General features: G+C 40.5%; 1 protein-coding gene across 1 annotated transcript in view; it reads left to right on the forward strand.

Annotated features, from left to right (window-relative positions):
• The window catches only part of PXDNL (peroxidasin like), a 508,880-nt gene that overhangs the window by 452,895 nt on the left and 41,844 nt on the right, over positions 1-14,141 (forward strand). The window contains exon 19 of the mRNA XM_055349261.2: positions 1,071-1,279. Coding sequence (XP_055205236.2) covers positions 1,071-1,279 — 209 coding nt within the window. The remainder of the gene's footprint in view (positions 1-1,070; positions 1,280-14,141) is intronic.

A 14,141-nucleotide genomic window follows, 5' to 3' on the forward strand; every position in this document is an offset into this window, starting at 1 on the left:
CTATTTTTACCTTAAATACCTATGTAGAGGCCCTGTCTCCAAATAGAGTCACCTTCGAAGGTACTGGGGCATAGGACTTCAACATATACATTTTAGGGGGACACAGCTCAGTCCATAACATCAAGATAGTGGCAAGAAGTCTTTTTGCCTACCATCTTAATTTCCTGCTCTATACTCAGCACAAAAAAGTGCTTGGCATATGATATTCAAATATTTACTGAATGAATGAACCCAAGGATTGACTTTGCTGAATGTACCCAAAGATTGACTTTAATAGTTCTTTCATTTAAAATTGATTGTATCCTTTCATTTAAAATTGAATGTGCTTATTCTAGTTAGTTGATGGATATAACCAAATAGTATATATTAATTATCAAAAGTGCTATTTTCTTTTTAGGCAAACATGTTAATGTTACATTGCTCAGACAGTTTCTAAGGTTAGTTCATGGAATTTAAATGTAACAATAGGGCTAGGTGCGGTGGCTCACGCCTGTAATCCCAACAGTTTGGGAGGCCGAGGTGGGCAGATCACTTGAGGCCAGGAGTTCAAGACTAGCCTGGCCAACATGGCGAATCCCCGTCTCTAGTAACGATATAAAAATTAGGCAGGCATGGTGACAGGAGCCTGTAATCCCAGTTACTTGGGAGGCTGAGGCAGGAGAGTTGCGTGAACTCGGGAGGTGGAGGTTGCAGTGAGCTGAGATCAAGCCACTGCACTCCAACCTGGGCTACGTAGTGAATGAGACTCCGTCTCAAAAAATAATTAAAAATTTAAAAAAATTTTAAAATGTAGTAATGGACTTTTCTTTTTTGGAGGAAAACCGTAGAAAACTTTCCTTTGAATCATTTTGTAAAGCTTGAGTAGAAAGTGATAGTTCAGAAGCATGTGATTTAAGAATGTTGTAAATATTGGAGAGAATTAAAAGGATACTCAGTTGGAGAACAAGCATAATTCTTTCAGTATGCGTCTTTTATGTTGAGCTCTTCTTGGTGCATTGTGGCTGTTTGACATGCAGCTGAGTTCTCAGGCCACAGACCCACGACAGTGTTTTTTTTTGGTTGACTACCAGGTTCTGGTATGAAAACCCTGGAGTATTTACCCCGGCACAACTCACTCAGCTGAAGCAGGCGTCCCTGGGCCGGGTGCTTTGTGACAATGGTGACAGCATTCAGCAAGTGCAGGCTGATGTCTTTGTAAAGGCAGAATACCCACAGGATTACCTGAGCTGCAGCGAGATCCCGAAGGTGGACCTGCGAGTGTGGCAAGACTGCTGTGCAGGTCAGTAATAATGCAATGAGCACGATCTGGATTGATGTGCATGTTCTCATGCTTGAATTGTTTTCAGTGGTAAAGATTATGCAATTTAAAGAAAGATACGCAAAAAGCCAACAACACAGAACTTTCCTTTTGGAAATCTGGCAGATGATGAAGGGGTGGACACCAGGAAAAAGAGAGGCTCCCAACCTGCCCATCCTCTTCCATTCCACACTAACCTTGTTAGAATGGGGACACTTGCTGGCAAAACTGGCCTCTGCCGTCTTACTGCATTTCAGATTTCTGCACCAAAGATCAAATGCCAATCACTTGGTACTGACTATATCTACTTCTTAGGGTTCATCTAACAAAAGAGAAATGAAAGTTTATAGTAACTTGGCTAACTTACGCTATTCATTCTTCATAAGACGTTGCAGTAGTGCTCATTGGAAGTACAAGGAAATTTTGATAGAGTCAGGAAAAAAACTTTCCCTAATGGCACAACAGAATTGGTGATATCTACAACATCACCGTTTACGAACCAAACTTTCCCTAAGGTGCTTCTATAAGCATCTGTTTTGTTCTCACAATATCCCTTTAGAAATGTGGATTTCTTTCTCCTTTGATGAAAGTGTAGCTCAAAAATATTAGATGACTTTCTCAAAGTCCAAAAATAAGTAAGTGGTGGAGCCAGGGCCAGAGAAAAGATGTATTGTTTGTTGAAACCTAGAGGTGAACTGAGGACTTGATGATTCTGGAGCAGAACATGCTGACATCTTCACAGGTGAGCAGGTGTCTGTCACATGGAGGATACTTGCAGCTCCTCTGGACGCCAATGACACAAGGGCCACCATAGCCTCATGCTTGCTCCGTGTAGTGGCCATGGGCCTGGGAGTTCTGATGTTCTCAGGGACTGAAATGATCATTCTCAGTACCTAAGTAGTACTAGAGATTTGCTGTCAGGGGAGGAAATTGAAAGCCACTGCTAGAAGTGTGATGGAACACTGGCCGGGTGCGGAGGCTCACGCCTGTAATCCCAGCACTTTGGCAAGCCAAGGTGGGTGGATTGTTTGAGGTCAGGAGTTCAAGACCAGCCTGGCCAACATGGCGAAACCCCATCTCCATTAAAAATACAAAAATTAGCCAGGCGTGATGATGGTCACCTGTAATCCCAGCTACTTGGGAGGCTAAGGCAAGAGAATCGCTTGAACCCTGGAGGCGGAGGTTGCAGTGAGCCCAGATCGTGCCATTGCACTCCAGCCTGGGTGACAGAGCCAGACTCAATGACACCTGAGTCACGGTTGTCTTTTTCACTGTGGTGGTGCTTTATCGGACACAGCAAAAAGGAATGTGGTACTCCGGGGAGGGTGGCATTCTTTCCCTTACCTCAAGTTCTTAGTGATTAGATCCAGGAATAATGAAATAGTCCCCCCTCTTCAGAATGTTGGAGGAGCAGAGAGCAATATACAAACCATATAAATGGCAACTTGTAACACTCCTTTGCTTCTTCTCCAATGTCCCTGGGATGGGACATAGGGCCTGCTGAGCAGAGAGAGAGATAGATGGCATGGCAGGGTGTGGGCTGTGATGACCAGAGCGGTGCCCTGCAAGGAAGCAATGGCTCTGTGTAGAGGCCAGGGCTGCGTGCCCCTTATACTGACACATACCATTTCTAGCTCTTCTCACCTCTGGCCATGTGATATGTGATTCATGGAAACACCTAGCTCATATAATTGTCCTGAGTCTTTCAAGGTGGTTGTTATTATCCCTGATTTACATATGAGGAAAATAAGGCTCCTGGAAACTAAATCCATTTTCTAAGGTCCCACAGCTGACCTGAAGGCCTCGGCTCTTTCCTCTGTGCGCACCGCCACCTGGTAGCACCTGTAGGGTAGGTGCATGGCACAGAGACAGTGAGCAGGCCCCCACCAAGGGCAGTTCCTCTGCTGCCCTCCCCCCTTTGCCATTGTTCCACGTTGAAGACTCGGAGGAGGGCTCCTCTGGTTATTTAAATGGTAATGAATCTGCTGTGGGCAATGTTTGTTATGGAAAATGCAATGCAAGGATGTAACAGACCAGAGGAGGGTTGGGGTCTTGAGTTTGTGCAGCGTTCTTATCAAGATCTGTGGTTCCAATCAATAATAAGAATACTCTTTCTCTGTGAGTGTCTTTAAAAAATGTCTGAAAATTAATAAGCCAGCAGTAAACATCTACTCCTTAACTGGATACAAACATACAGTGTTTTTTTTTTTTTTTATGGCACTATAAAAATGCTCAGAAGTCATGTCAGTAGCAAAATTACCTAAAGATATGAATATGCCTGATGTAGTTCCAATCCTAATGTAATGTTTGTAATGAGAACCATTACAAATGGATACATGTGTATTTTTCCGTGTACTTTCTGACTAACAAGCATGGATTTTTCAGAAAAATTAAAAGACAGTTTAAAATGAGTGGCTTAACAAAAGGTGTTTAGTAACTGCTCAAAAGTGGACCACTTTCTTATGGGATGGGCTTCTTACACTTCCCAATTAACAGAAACATTGCTCTATGTAGATTAGAGGCCTGCTGGAACATTCAGATCTCTGAGGAACTAGTTTCTAGACTGTGGCTCCGTAGTTTCAGGTAGGTTATACATTTTAATGGTCTGAGTTAAGTAAGGCAGTTGAGAAGTGCTGGTATTGACTACATTGAGTCCATCCCTGAGACCTGAAGTTGTGAATTTCCCAAACAGAGAAGGTGTATTAAAGGACCTAGAAACTATGTCACTACTCAGTACACTTGTCTTTGTTGTGTGTTCATTCATGTTGTATTAATAGATTTCTTCCCTCTCCTTTGCTAATCTCACTCTCAGATTAAAATAAGCGATGGTGTTTAAATGATTTACTTATTTATTTTTATTTTTATTTTTTTTGAAACAGAGTCGTGCTCTGTTGCCTAGGCTGGAGTGCAGTGGTGCAATCTCGGCTCACTGCAACTTCTGCCTCCCAGGTTCAAGTGATTCTCCTGCCTCAGCCTCCTGAGTAGCTGTGACTACAGGCCCGCACCACTGTGCCCGGCTAATTTTTGTATTTTTAGTAGAGACAGGGTTTCACCATGTTGGCCAGGCTGGTCTTGAACTCCTGATCTCAAGTGATCTGCCCGCCTCGGCCTCCCAAATTGCTGTGATTACAGGTGTGAACCACCATGCCCAGCGGATTTAATTGTTTTAACTGGCATTATCCTAGAGTAAAATAGAGACCTCTGTTTGGGATGTAAATGGCCACTCCAAGCAGTCCTAGTGGTTCATTTTGTTAGAATGAAATGTATGATTAAATTGACCCTCAGCTCTTTATGTTGTTTTTAAAGAATAATTTTATTTTCAACAGGGCTATTTTTTTTTTCATTTTTTGTTTCCCATGAATAATAGCCTACTGGTTAATACTGATACCAGCATCTTCCAAATTTAACTACATTTTTTAAAAATCCTGGAGAAACTCTTCTCCTAAATTCCTAAACACATTGAAATGGACTCTGAGTCTGTTTAAACAGTGATAATATAAATGCAATCAAGATTTACATCATTATATCTTGTTATTCTTTGTAGGTAGAAGGCATGAGATCTAAATAATGGAGCTGGGATTTCTGTCACTTAGCTGTAAGGCTATGGGTTTGTATGGGTGATCAAACTGGAAAAAGTTGGGGTGTTAAGGACTTGGTTTGTAGTTTTCGTGTCATTTATTATGTTCGATGAAGAATTTTGTTATCCACCATTTTGTTTTGTTTTGTTTTGTTTTGAGATGGAGTTTTGCTCGTTGCCCAGCCTGGAGTGCAATGGCGTGATCTTGGATCTTGGCTCACTGCAACCTCTCCCTCCCGGGTTCAAACGATTCTCCTGCCTCAGCCTCCCAAGTAGCTGGGATTACAGGCCTGCGCCATCAGACCTGGCTAATTTTTGTATTTTTAGTACAGACGTGGTTTCTCCATGTTGATCAGGCTGGTCTCAAACTCCTGACCTCAGGTGATCCACCCGTCTCGGCCTCCCAGAATGCTGGGATTACAGGCATGAGCCACTGCACCCTGTGGCCCTATCCACAGTTTTTAACCCATGAATTTCAGTTTCTCTTCAAACTATTCTAAAACAGCATGGAGTTTTTGTTTTTCTTTTTGCCCTTAACTAAATCCATTGTCGTGCATTTTTTTTCATAAATTTCCTCAAGTCATTCTATGTATCTGTTATATAAGTAATTCCTTTAAAATATTGCTTAGTATTTAATGGATAGGATTGTATATACCAAAATTCATGCAGCCATACTTTGCATATCAGGGCTTATATGTCCATAGGCTAGGTTCTTATAGAATTCCCAAAGTAAAGTTGCTGAGGTACAGGATATAGGCTTTTTAATGAAAAAAAGTGTTGTCAGATTTATTTCTAAAAAGATAAACATGACGATTCCACAAACAATTATATTAATACCCACTTTATTTCCCCACCAGCAATTGGTAATATACTAGCCCTTGGTTTTTTGATAGTGCAGTGAGTAAAAACTTAATTATCTCAAGTTCATTTTAATTTTCATTTCTCTGTTAGTGTGTTTAAACAGCTTTTTCCATGGTTTTTGGTTTTGGGGATTGGCTATGTGCATTGTGTGTTCATAGTCTTTGTCCTTTAACCAATCTGTATGAGCTCTCTGCAAATGCTGTGTGTTAACAATGGTGAGGGTGAACATCCCAGGCTTACCACTAAATTGAAACGGTTTCATCATTTACCCAGCAGCAACGTACTTGCTTCCTTTTATGTGAATTTTTTTTTTTTTTTTTTTGAGACAAGAGTCTTGCTCTGCCGCAAGGCTGGAGTGCAGTGGTGCGATCTCAGCTTATTGAAACCTCCACCTCCCAGGTTTAAGCGATTCCCCTGCCTCAGCCTCCAAAGTAGCTGGGACTACAGGCGCCCACCACCACACCCAGCTAATTTTTGTATTTTTAGTAGAGAAGGGGTTTCACCATGTTGACCAGGATGGTCTTGAACTCCTGACCTTGTGATCTGCCTGCCTCGGCCTCCCAAAGTGCTGGGATTACAGGTGTGAGCCACCACACCCAGTTTATTTGAGTTTTTTTATGCTTAAGAAGATTTCTTTCAGTCCCTTGGTCCTCTCTGTAACAAAGTAGCTGCTGCATTTCACCTGTGCTGCTCCTTCTCCCTGGGCACTGCCCACTGTCAGGTCCTACTGTACAGAGGGCTTTCTTTAATTTAGTTACTTCATTTACTGTTATTTAGAGCTTTCCTCTTCAAATTAGCCTTATTTATTTTTCCCATTATTTGCATATGCATTATATACATAAATACGTAAAACGTATCTTCTATGTCTGTATACATGTATAGGTGTGTACACATACAGATGTGTACATTGTTAAAAACCTTAGACAAATTAAATTTAACAGACTTTACTTGACAAAGGGCAGCCTCCTGAGCCAGAGCAGGCTCAGAGAGACTCCAGCACAGCCACGTGGTGGAAGAAGATTTATGGACAGAAAAAGAGAAGCAATGTACGGAAAACGGAAGTGAGGTTCAGGAACAGCCAAATTGGTCACAGCTTGGGCTTTGCCTTGTTTGAACCCGATTTGAAGAGTTGGCTGCCTTTGATTGGCCAACTGATTATGAGGCTCAGCTGGTACAGGAGTTGATTACAGTCTGTTTGCACTTCAAGTCAGGTTCACTATGCCTAGACATCTTTAGGCCAAACTTAAAATATGTAAGGAGGCAGCTTTGGGCTAAGCTTAATTTAGCAATTTCCCTCTTTTGGTCATCCTCTCAACTTTGGGAGACAGACCAAAACTTTAGGAATTAATGTCACTCTGTCATCATCATAAATGTCAAGTAATTTTGTGTGTGCATGAGGGTTACAGTAGGGGCAACCTTCTTTTGTTGGAATCTACTGTTTACAGGAGGAAAAAATGGTCACTTTAGGACCTATCTCCTTCCTTAAAGTTTCAGTTTGGTTATGTTGCATTTAGCATAAGTGCCTCCATTTTGCTTTTGTCTGGTTTGTTGGGGCCTAGTGCAAGAGCTCAGTCCAAAACAATGACCTCCCATAATTTTGTTTAAAAACCTCCTCTCCCTTTTTGGTAAGGTTCTCACTTAGGTGAGCATGTGACCAATACTTAGGGCCTTATCACCACTCTCAGTTACCATCTTTTTGGGTTTTCTGTCTCAGCATATCACTCATAGGCTACGATGTTCTCATGATCACATGTTTCTTTGAGTTTTTGTCATTCCAGTTGAAGAAAGGCCATTTGACATTCTACAGATGGCTGCATGCAAACGTTTAAAATTTTTGAGAGAATACAATGCAGCAGGGAGACTACTGTTATGATTATCAGGAGGATAATACCAAGAGCTTGGAGTATGCTCCTTACCTGGGGTCCCGTAAACCAAACCAACCAAATAAAATCAAATAGATCAAAGAATGTGCTAGGTAAAGAATCTACTCACTTTAACCAAGCAGTCTATTCATTAATTCCTTACAACTGAATCTCTGTAATACCTGATGTGATGTATTTCTCCATGGGTGACAAGAAGTGCCAACAACTGCACAGACACTTCTCTGTTAATCACTAAGTGATCTGGAGCAATTTTATTATTTAGCACAACTTTCAAAGGAGCATTTAAAATCTGTTGTATAACTGGCTGGGCCTGGTGGCTCAAGCCTGTAATCCCAGCACTTTGGGAGGCCGAGGTGGGCAGATCACTTGAGGCCAGGAGTTTGAGGCCAGGCTGGCCAACACAGTAAAACCCCATCTCTACTAAAAATACAAAAATTAGCTGGGTGTGGTGGGTGCCTGTAATCCCAGCTACTTGGGAGGCTGAGGCAAGAGAATTGTTTGAACCCAGGAGGCAGAGATTTCAGTGAGTCGAGATCATGCCACTGCACTCCAACCTGGGCTACAGAGCGAGACTTCATCTCTAAAATAAAATGAAATGAAAAAAAAATAAAGTCTGTTGTATAACATAGCATTTACAGTATTATCTGCTATAAGAGCCTATCATGAGGGATAAATTTCTAATCATTGCTTCATTTACTCCAAACCATGGGAAAAGAAACCTAACAAAAGATGCCCATTTGGAAGAGTGAAGTCTTCCTATTAATTTTCTCCATAACCGATGGCAGCAATGTTCTCTTTAACCTATGATGTAGGTTAAGAGGAGGGTATCCGTGTTCTGTTTCTGACTGATTATGAGACAACAAATGTACGATGAACATTTCTCACATACACTGGCCCTTCATCTTCCATCTATCAAAGCATAAAGTTGTCTAGGTATATAAGGCTGGCTTCAATATCTTTCACAAAATAAAAGTATACCCCATGAGTCCACACAACCATCTCCTTTTTCACTTTTATTGTTCATAGAAGTATAAGCAAGGAAAATAAATAGAAAGATAAGAGTCTTATGATAGCAGAGAAGTCTTGATTCTTGATCTGGTGAAAAAGCTACCCACATCAATGGTGTCATCTTCTTCTGGGGAGAAATTTTCCTGGTGAGCTTTAACCTTAAGGTTTCCAGTGGGAATACAGTAAGAGTGTGGAGGGGACCTTCTGAGTTGTGAGGTCATGAACCCGAGGTTCAAGGTCTCAAAGTTTTGCTACAATGTGATGGCAAAGGCCAACTCTGATGTTGTTCTCAGAAAATTCAGTCTTCAGGTTCTAGATTGTCCTCAGTCAGATCACCATGTAAAGCTTTCTTTACCTTGTGAAAATACGCCTTGACATAGTGCATTAAGGCTTTGCAGCATTTAGTTATGTCAGAGTTTATTAGTGGAAGATACATGAGACTGTGTTATTAGGGGGATAGTCCTTTCAATGACATAATAAAGGTGTCAACTTATGTTTTACACTGGAAGTGGATGTGACTGTCATTAATCTACAATACCTTTGACCAAAACAATTCAGTCAGTTCAGCTAGCTTTGCCCAGTACTATAGTATCTATAATACCTTATTTAACTGTTTTATAACTTGTCCAGTGAAATAAGTATGCTATCTCTGGCTATTTCTCCAGGAATAATCTTTTAGCTACTGTTATAACATCAGCCCTCGTGCATGGGAAAGCTTTTATACAACCAGAAAACATACACTGAAAATGTCTTCCCCCAGGTACTAAGGGAGGAGACCACCCCTCATATTATCTTATGCCCAATTTCTGCCTCCAAAGAAAGAAGAAGTAAAAACTAAAAGGCAGAAATGAAATCCACAGACATACAGTGCAGTGCCACGCCCTGGGCCTGGTAGTTAAAGATGGACCCCTGACCTAATCGGTTATGTTATCTATAAATTACAGACATCGTATGGAAAAGCACTGTGAAAATCCCTGTCCTGTTCTGTTCCATTCTAATTACCGGTGTATGCAGCCCCCAGTCATGTACCCCCTGCTTGCTCAATCAATCACTACCCTCTCACACGGAACCCCTAGAGTTGTAAGCCCTTAAGAGAGACAGGAATTGCTCACTCAGAGAGCTCGGTTTTTCAGACGTGAGTCTTGCGAACCCTCCCAGCCGAATAAAGCCCTTCCTTCTTTAACTCGGTGTCTGAGGGGTTTTGTCTACGGCTCATCCTGTTACAGTACCTTCGCTAATGTCTTCCCCCAGGTACCTTCCCTAATGTCTTCCCCTATATGCCATTTAGCCATGTGGCACCCAGGAGGACTATGAAGGGCAGTGTTTGTCTAAGTCCTGAATTTCCATGCCTGATGTAGAAGTCAGGACAGAAGACAGCTGTGAGGAGGATGCCTGGAGGATACAACCCTTCCCAGAATAGCCAGGAGGCAAAACTGGGCCAGGGAAGAACGGGTCATGTTGGGCTTGATTCTGGCTGGTAGCTGCTGTTCTAGGAACTGAGAACTTAGCCCCAGGCCTCACTATGGCCATCTGTCCAGATCACTGAATCCAGACTCTCAAAACCAAACCGTAAGCTCACAGTCAAATCAAACAAGTACCTACTTATATTTAACTGACAATTTTGAAACCATATTTTGCCAACAATTTAAAAACTAGTTTTATTTACCAAATTTTATCACATACACTTAACATATATAGTAGACATATGAACACAGACAGAAGCAGATCTTATAGCTTTCATAAAGCGAGCTTATAATTTTTCCTTTCTCTCTTTAGACTATCCCTCTTTCAATCACATGCTTCATTGCCCTAAGCAACCGCCAGCCAGGCAATTCCAAATCTGTACTTCTAAAGGGCCAACTCCCAGGCCAAACAAGAAAATCTGTATTTCAAAAGCACAGAGCTAAGACTTTAGACCTAAATATTGTATCATCAGCTCAAACCAAAGAAAAAATAGTGGAAGTAAAAGTTCAGTTAAGACAAGATAGTCTGAAAAGCACTTTAAAAAAGGTTTGACTTGTTGCGTAAATTGAAAACCATGGCAAGAGTTTCTAATGTACATAGGCAGATATCCTTAAAAATGGAGATTTCCTTTATAAATGTAGGTTTTTTTTACAAAAAGGTTTAAAGATAGCCAGTTAGATTCCAGAAAGGCATATTTTAGTTCCATGGGTGTTCTTTTTAACTTAGCTACTGTTTCTTAGCTAAAATTACTGAGTTCAGCATGGAGCCCATTAAGGAATAGAGCAAATAAAGCATTTTCCATGACTGGATTCAGCATGGATTGCTGTGAGAAAGAAGCAAGCCTACTTTACCGGAGGTCTTATCTTTTGTAAACACTTTAGGATAGCTTTCTTTTTGCCTTTGGGGCAGAATAATAACTAAACCAAAATGTTAACAGATATTTTCTTATCAATTAGTCACTTAAACTTTTTATTTGCCATTTGTAAAAAGTCTCTTTTAAAAAACAGTAAAGATATTAAAATCTTTTTAGAAGCTTCTGCCTATCAATAGGCATCCCTAGATAAAACTAATTCAAGAATTCTCGTTTTCTTTTTCTTTTCTTTTCTTTTCTTTTTTCTTTTCTTTTTTTTTTTTTTTTTGAGATGGAATCTCACTCTGTTGCCCAGGCTGGTGTGCAGTGGCAAGACCTGGGGTTCAAGTAATTCTCCTGCCTCAGCCTCCCAAGTAGCTGGGACTACAGGTGTCCACTATCACTCCTGCCTAATTTTTGTATTTTTAGTAGAGATGGGGTTTCACCATGTTAGCCAGGCTGGTCTCAAACTCCTGACCTTAAGTGATCCACCTGCCTTGGCCTCTCAAAGTGCTGAGATTACAGGCATGAGCCACTGCACCTAGCCAGGAATTCTCATTTTCAGATGCACTGCTTAAAGTGTGGTATTATTCATTTGGAACATTCCATTCTAATTTTAAATTACCTTTAGTAAGATTTTACCACTTCTGTAAGTGTTTGCTGCTTCCAGAGTCTGATATTTATACATGCAAATGTAGGCATAGCTGGAAGGTGGATTATTCAGTTCTTTAGAAACTAAGGATCTCCTTTTTACCTTACATCTTGGCTTTGGCTATCAGATCTCCTTGATCAACTTAGTCAATGATTTTTTTTTCCTACCTAAGCAACCAAAAAGAGAAAAGTGCAAGGAAGGGGTAGAACACAAAAATCCCTGTGAATTTGCAAAAGCTGAAATTTATACCTTCTGCAATATTTCCATTTATTATCAGTTTCCGTCTGACTGGGTCAGACGTAAGAGGCCTCTAACTGGATCCAAGCCAGTTAATATCAGATCCAACGTGATTCTGCATCCAGTCCAGTTTCTGTTGTGTTTTCTGAACCCAGTTCAGATAAAAAAATTTGCTCAAACAAACTCAGAGAGCTAAAAACAAATCCGTGGAGCTTTGGAATCTGAGAGAGAATACCATGATCCCCAGTTGCTGTGAGAGAGCAGTGGCCACAGTGGGCCTCGCAGGGACCTCACTTGGTCACATGTTGCTCCTGGGCATTGGAGGAAGTTCTACTTCAGGTCCCACTTCTGACACCATCTGTTAAAAGAAAAACCTTATGCAAATTAAATTGAGCAAAGAATGATTTGTGAATTAAGAAGACTCTCGAGCCAGAGTAGGCTCAGAGACTCCAGCACAGCCATGTGGTGGAAGAAGATTTATGGACAGAAAAAGAGAACTGATGTACAGAAAACAGAAGTGAGGTACAGATACAGCCAGATTGGTTCCAGACCAGCATTTGCATTATTGAACACAGTTTGAAAGAGTTGGCTGCCTTTGATTGGCCAAAACTTAGCGACTGACACAAGAGTAGACTACAGTCTGTTTACACATCCAGTTAGGTTACAGTTCACTATGTCTGGAAAAACATTTAGGCTGAACTTAAAATATGTAAGGAAGTAGCTTTGAGCTAAACCTAATTTAACAACATGCGTATGTATGTGTGTATATAACTGTGTACATGGATAGGCATGTGTATGCATGAGTGTGTACACATATGGGTGTGTGCATGTGTATTTGTGTACATATATACATGTGTATGCATAAGCATGTACATGTAGATGTATGTATTGTATAGGCATGTATAGCTATGTGCATGTATGATGCATGCATGTTTAAGTTACGCATATGTACATGTATAGTCATATGCATGAATAGGTATTGTATGTATAGGCATGTACAGGTGTGTATATGCAGATGTGTGTGCATGTGTAAGCATGCACATGTATGGGTGTATGCATGTTTGAGTGTATGCATGCATAGATGTGTACACATATTGGTATGTACATGCATATTTGTACACATGTATGGGTATGTTTATATGTGTACACAAAAGTGTATACGTGAATGGTTGTATACATGCATATATAGGTATATATGTGTCCGGGATACACGTGAGTAAGTGTACACATGTATAGGTGTGTGCATATATATAGGTGGAAAATGCTTGCCTTTACTACTCATTGCTTTTTTTTTTTTTTTTTTTTTGCTTTTCTCTTTTCCTAAAGTGGCCTATCAAGTAATGCTTTCAAATTCAGTACTTGTGTAAAGTATTCTACAAATGGCATTTTATACTCAAGTATCTTTTTCCCGCTGAACAGTGAAGAGCATCTTACTTGCACAGGATTCCTGGACTGTGGTCTTTCCCATTCTTTGCCAGTGTTCCTTTCCTGATTTCTAGTTTCTTATATTGCAATTGGAAGGATAGGTGCGATAGGTGCCAGTCTGGATTTTTTTTCCCCTGCTTAAATAGGTGTCTCTAATGCTTTTTAAATGGGATTCCGTAAGATCTTTTGTTCAGAATTAGAGCAGAATATGCTTAGATGTAACTTTCCTTATCAATCCAGTGTCAAACTTAGGGAACAATTTCAATTCATAGATTTGCATATTTCTTCAACAAGGGGAAATTTATACATATATTTCCTTATTTACTGTATATCTGTATGTGTCCTCCAAATATTTTTTTTCCTTCTGAAACATTCTTTATTTGAGCATTAGGTCTACCCTCCAAATCTCTGTTCTTTTTCTTCATATTACTCTCTTTTATATTTTTGCTAAATGCTCTGATATATTTTTTGCCCATGACCACTTATATCAAATTCACTAATCAGTCTCAACAGAGATCAACCTCCTTTTACATTTATCTATTTAACTTCTTAGTTCCAACATCATCTGATCATCTGTTTAAGTTTTAGGACATCATTTTCTGCAGCATCGGAAATGCCCTAACTGTTTGTATTATTATTATTTATTATTGTTACTATTTTAAACAGATGTTCTTTTGTCATCTCCGTCTCTTGGGTCATGTTTTCACTGAGAAAGTGGCTCCTCTCTCTGATAACTATTCGGGACCCTTTCATGGACAGTGACTTTTTTATCTTGGCTCAAGTTGTCAAGTTTATCTCCATGGCAGAAACCTAGCAGAAGGAGACAGGTTCACTGGGCTGAGCTATGACATCAGCCTCCCGTAGGCTAAAGCAGGAAGACAGCCCAC

The sequence above is a fragment of the Gorilla gorilla genome, chromosome 7, assembly GCF_029281585.2.
Source record: "Gorilla gorilla gorilla isolate KB3781 chromosome 7, NHGRI_mGorGor1-v2.1_pri, whole genome shotgun sequence".
NCBI classification, from domain to species: Eukaryota; Metazoa; Chordata; class Mammalia; order Primates; family Hominidae; genus Gorilla; species Gorilla gorilla.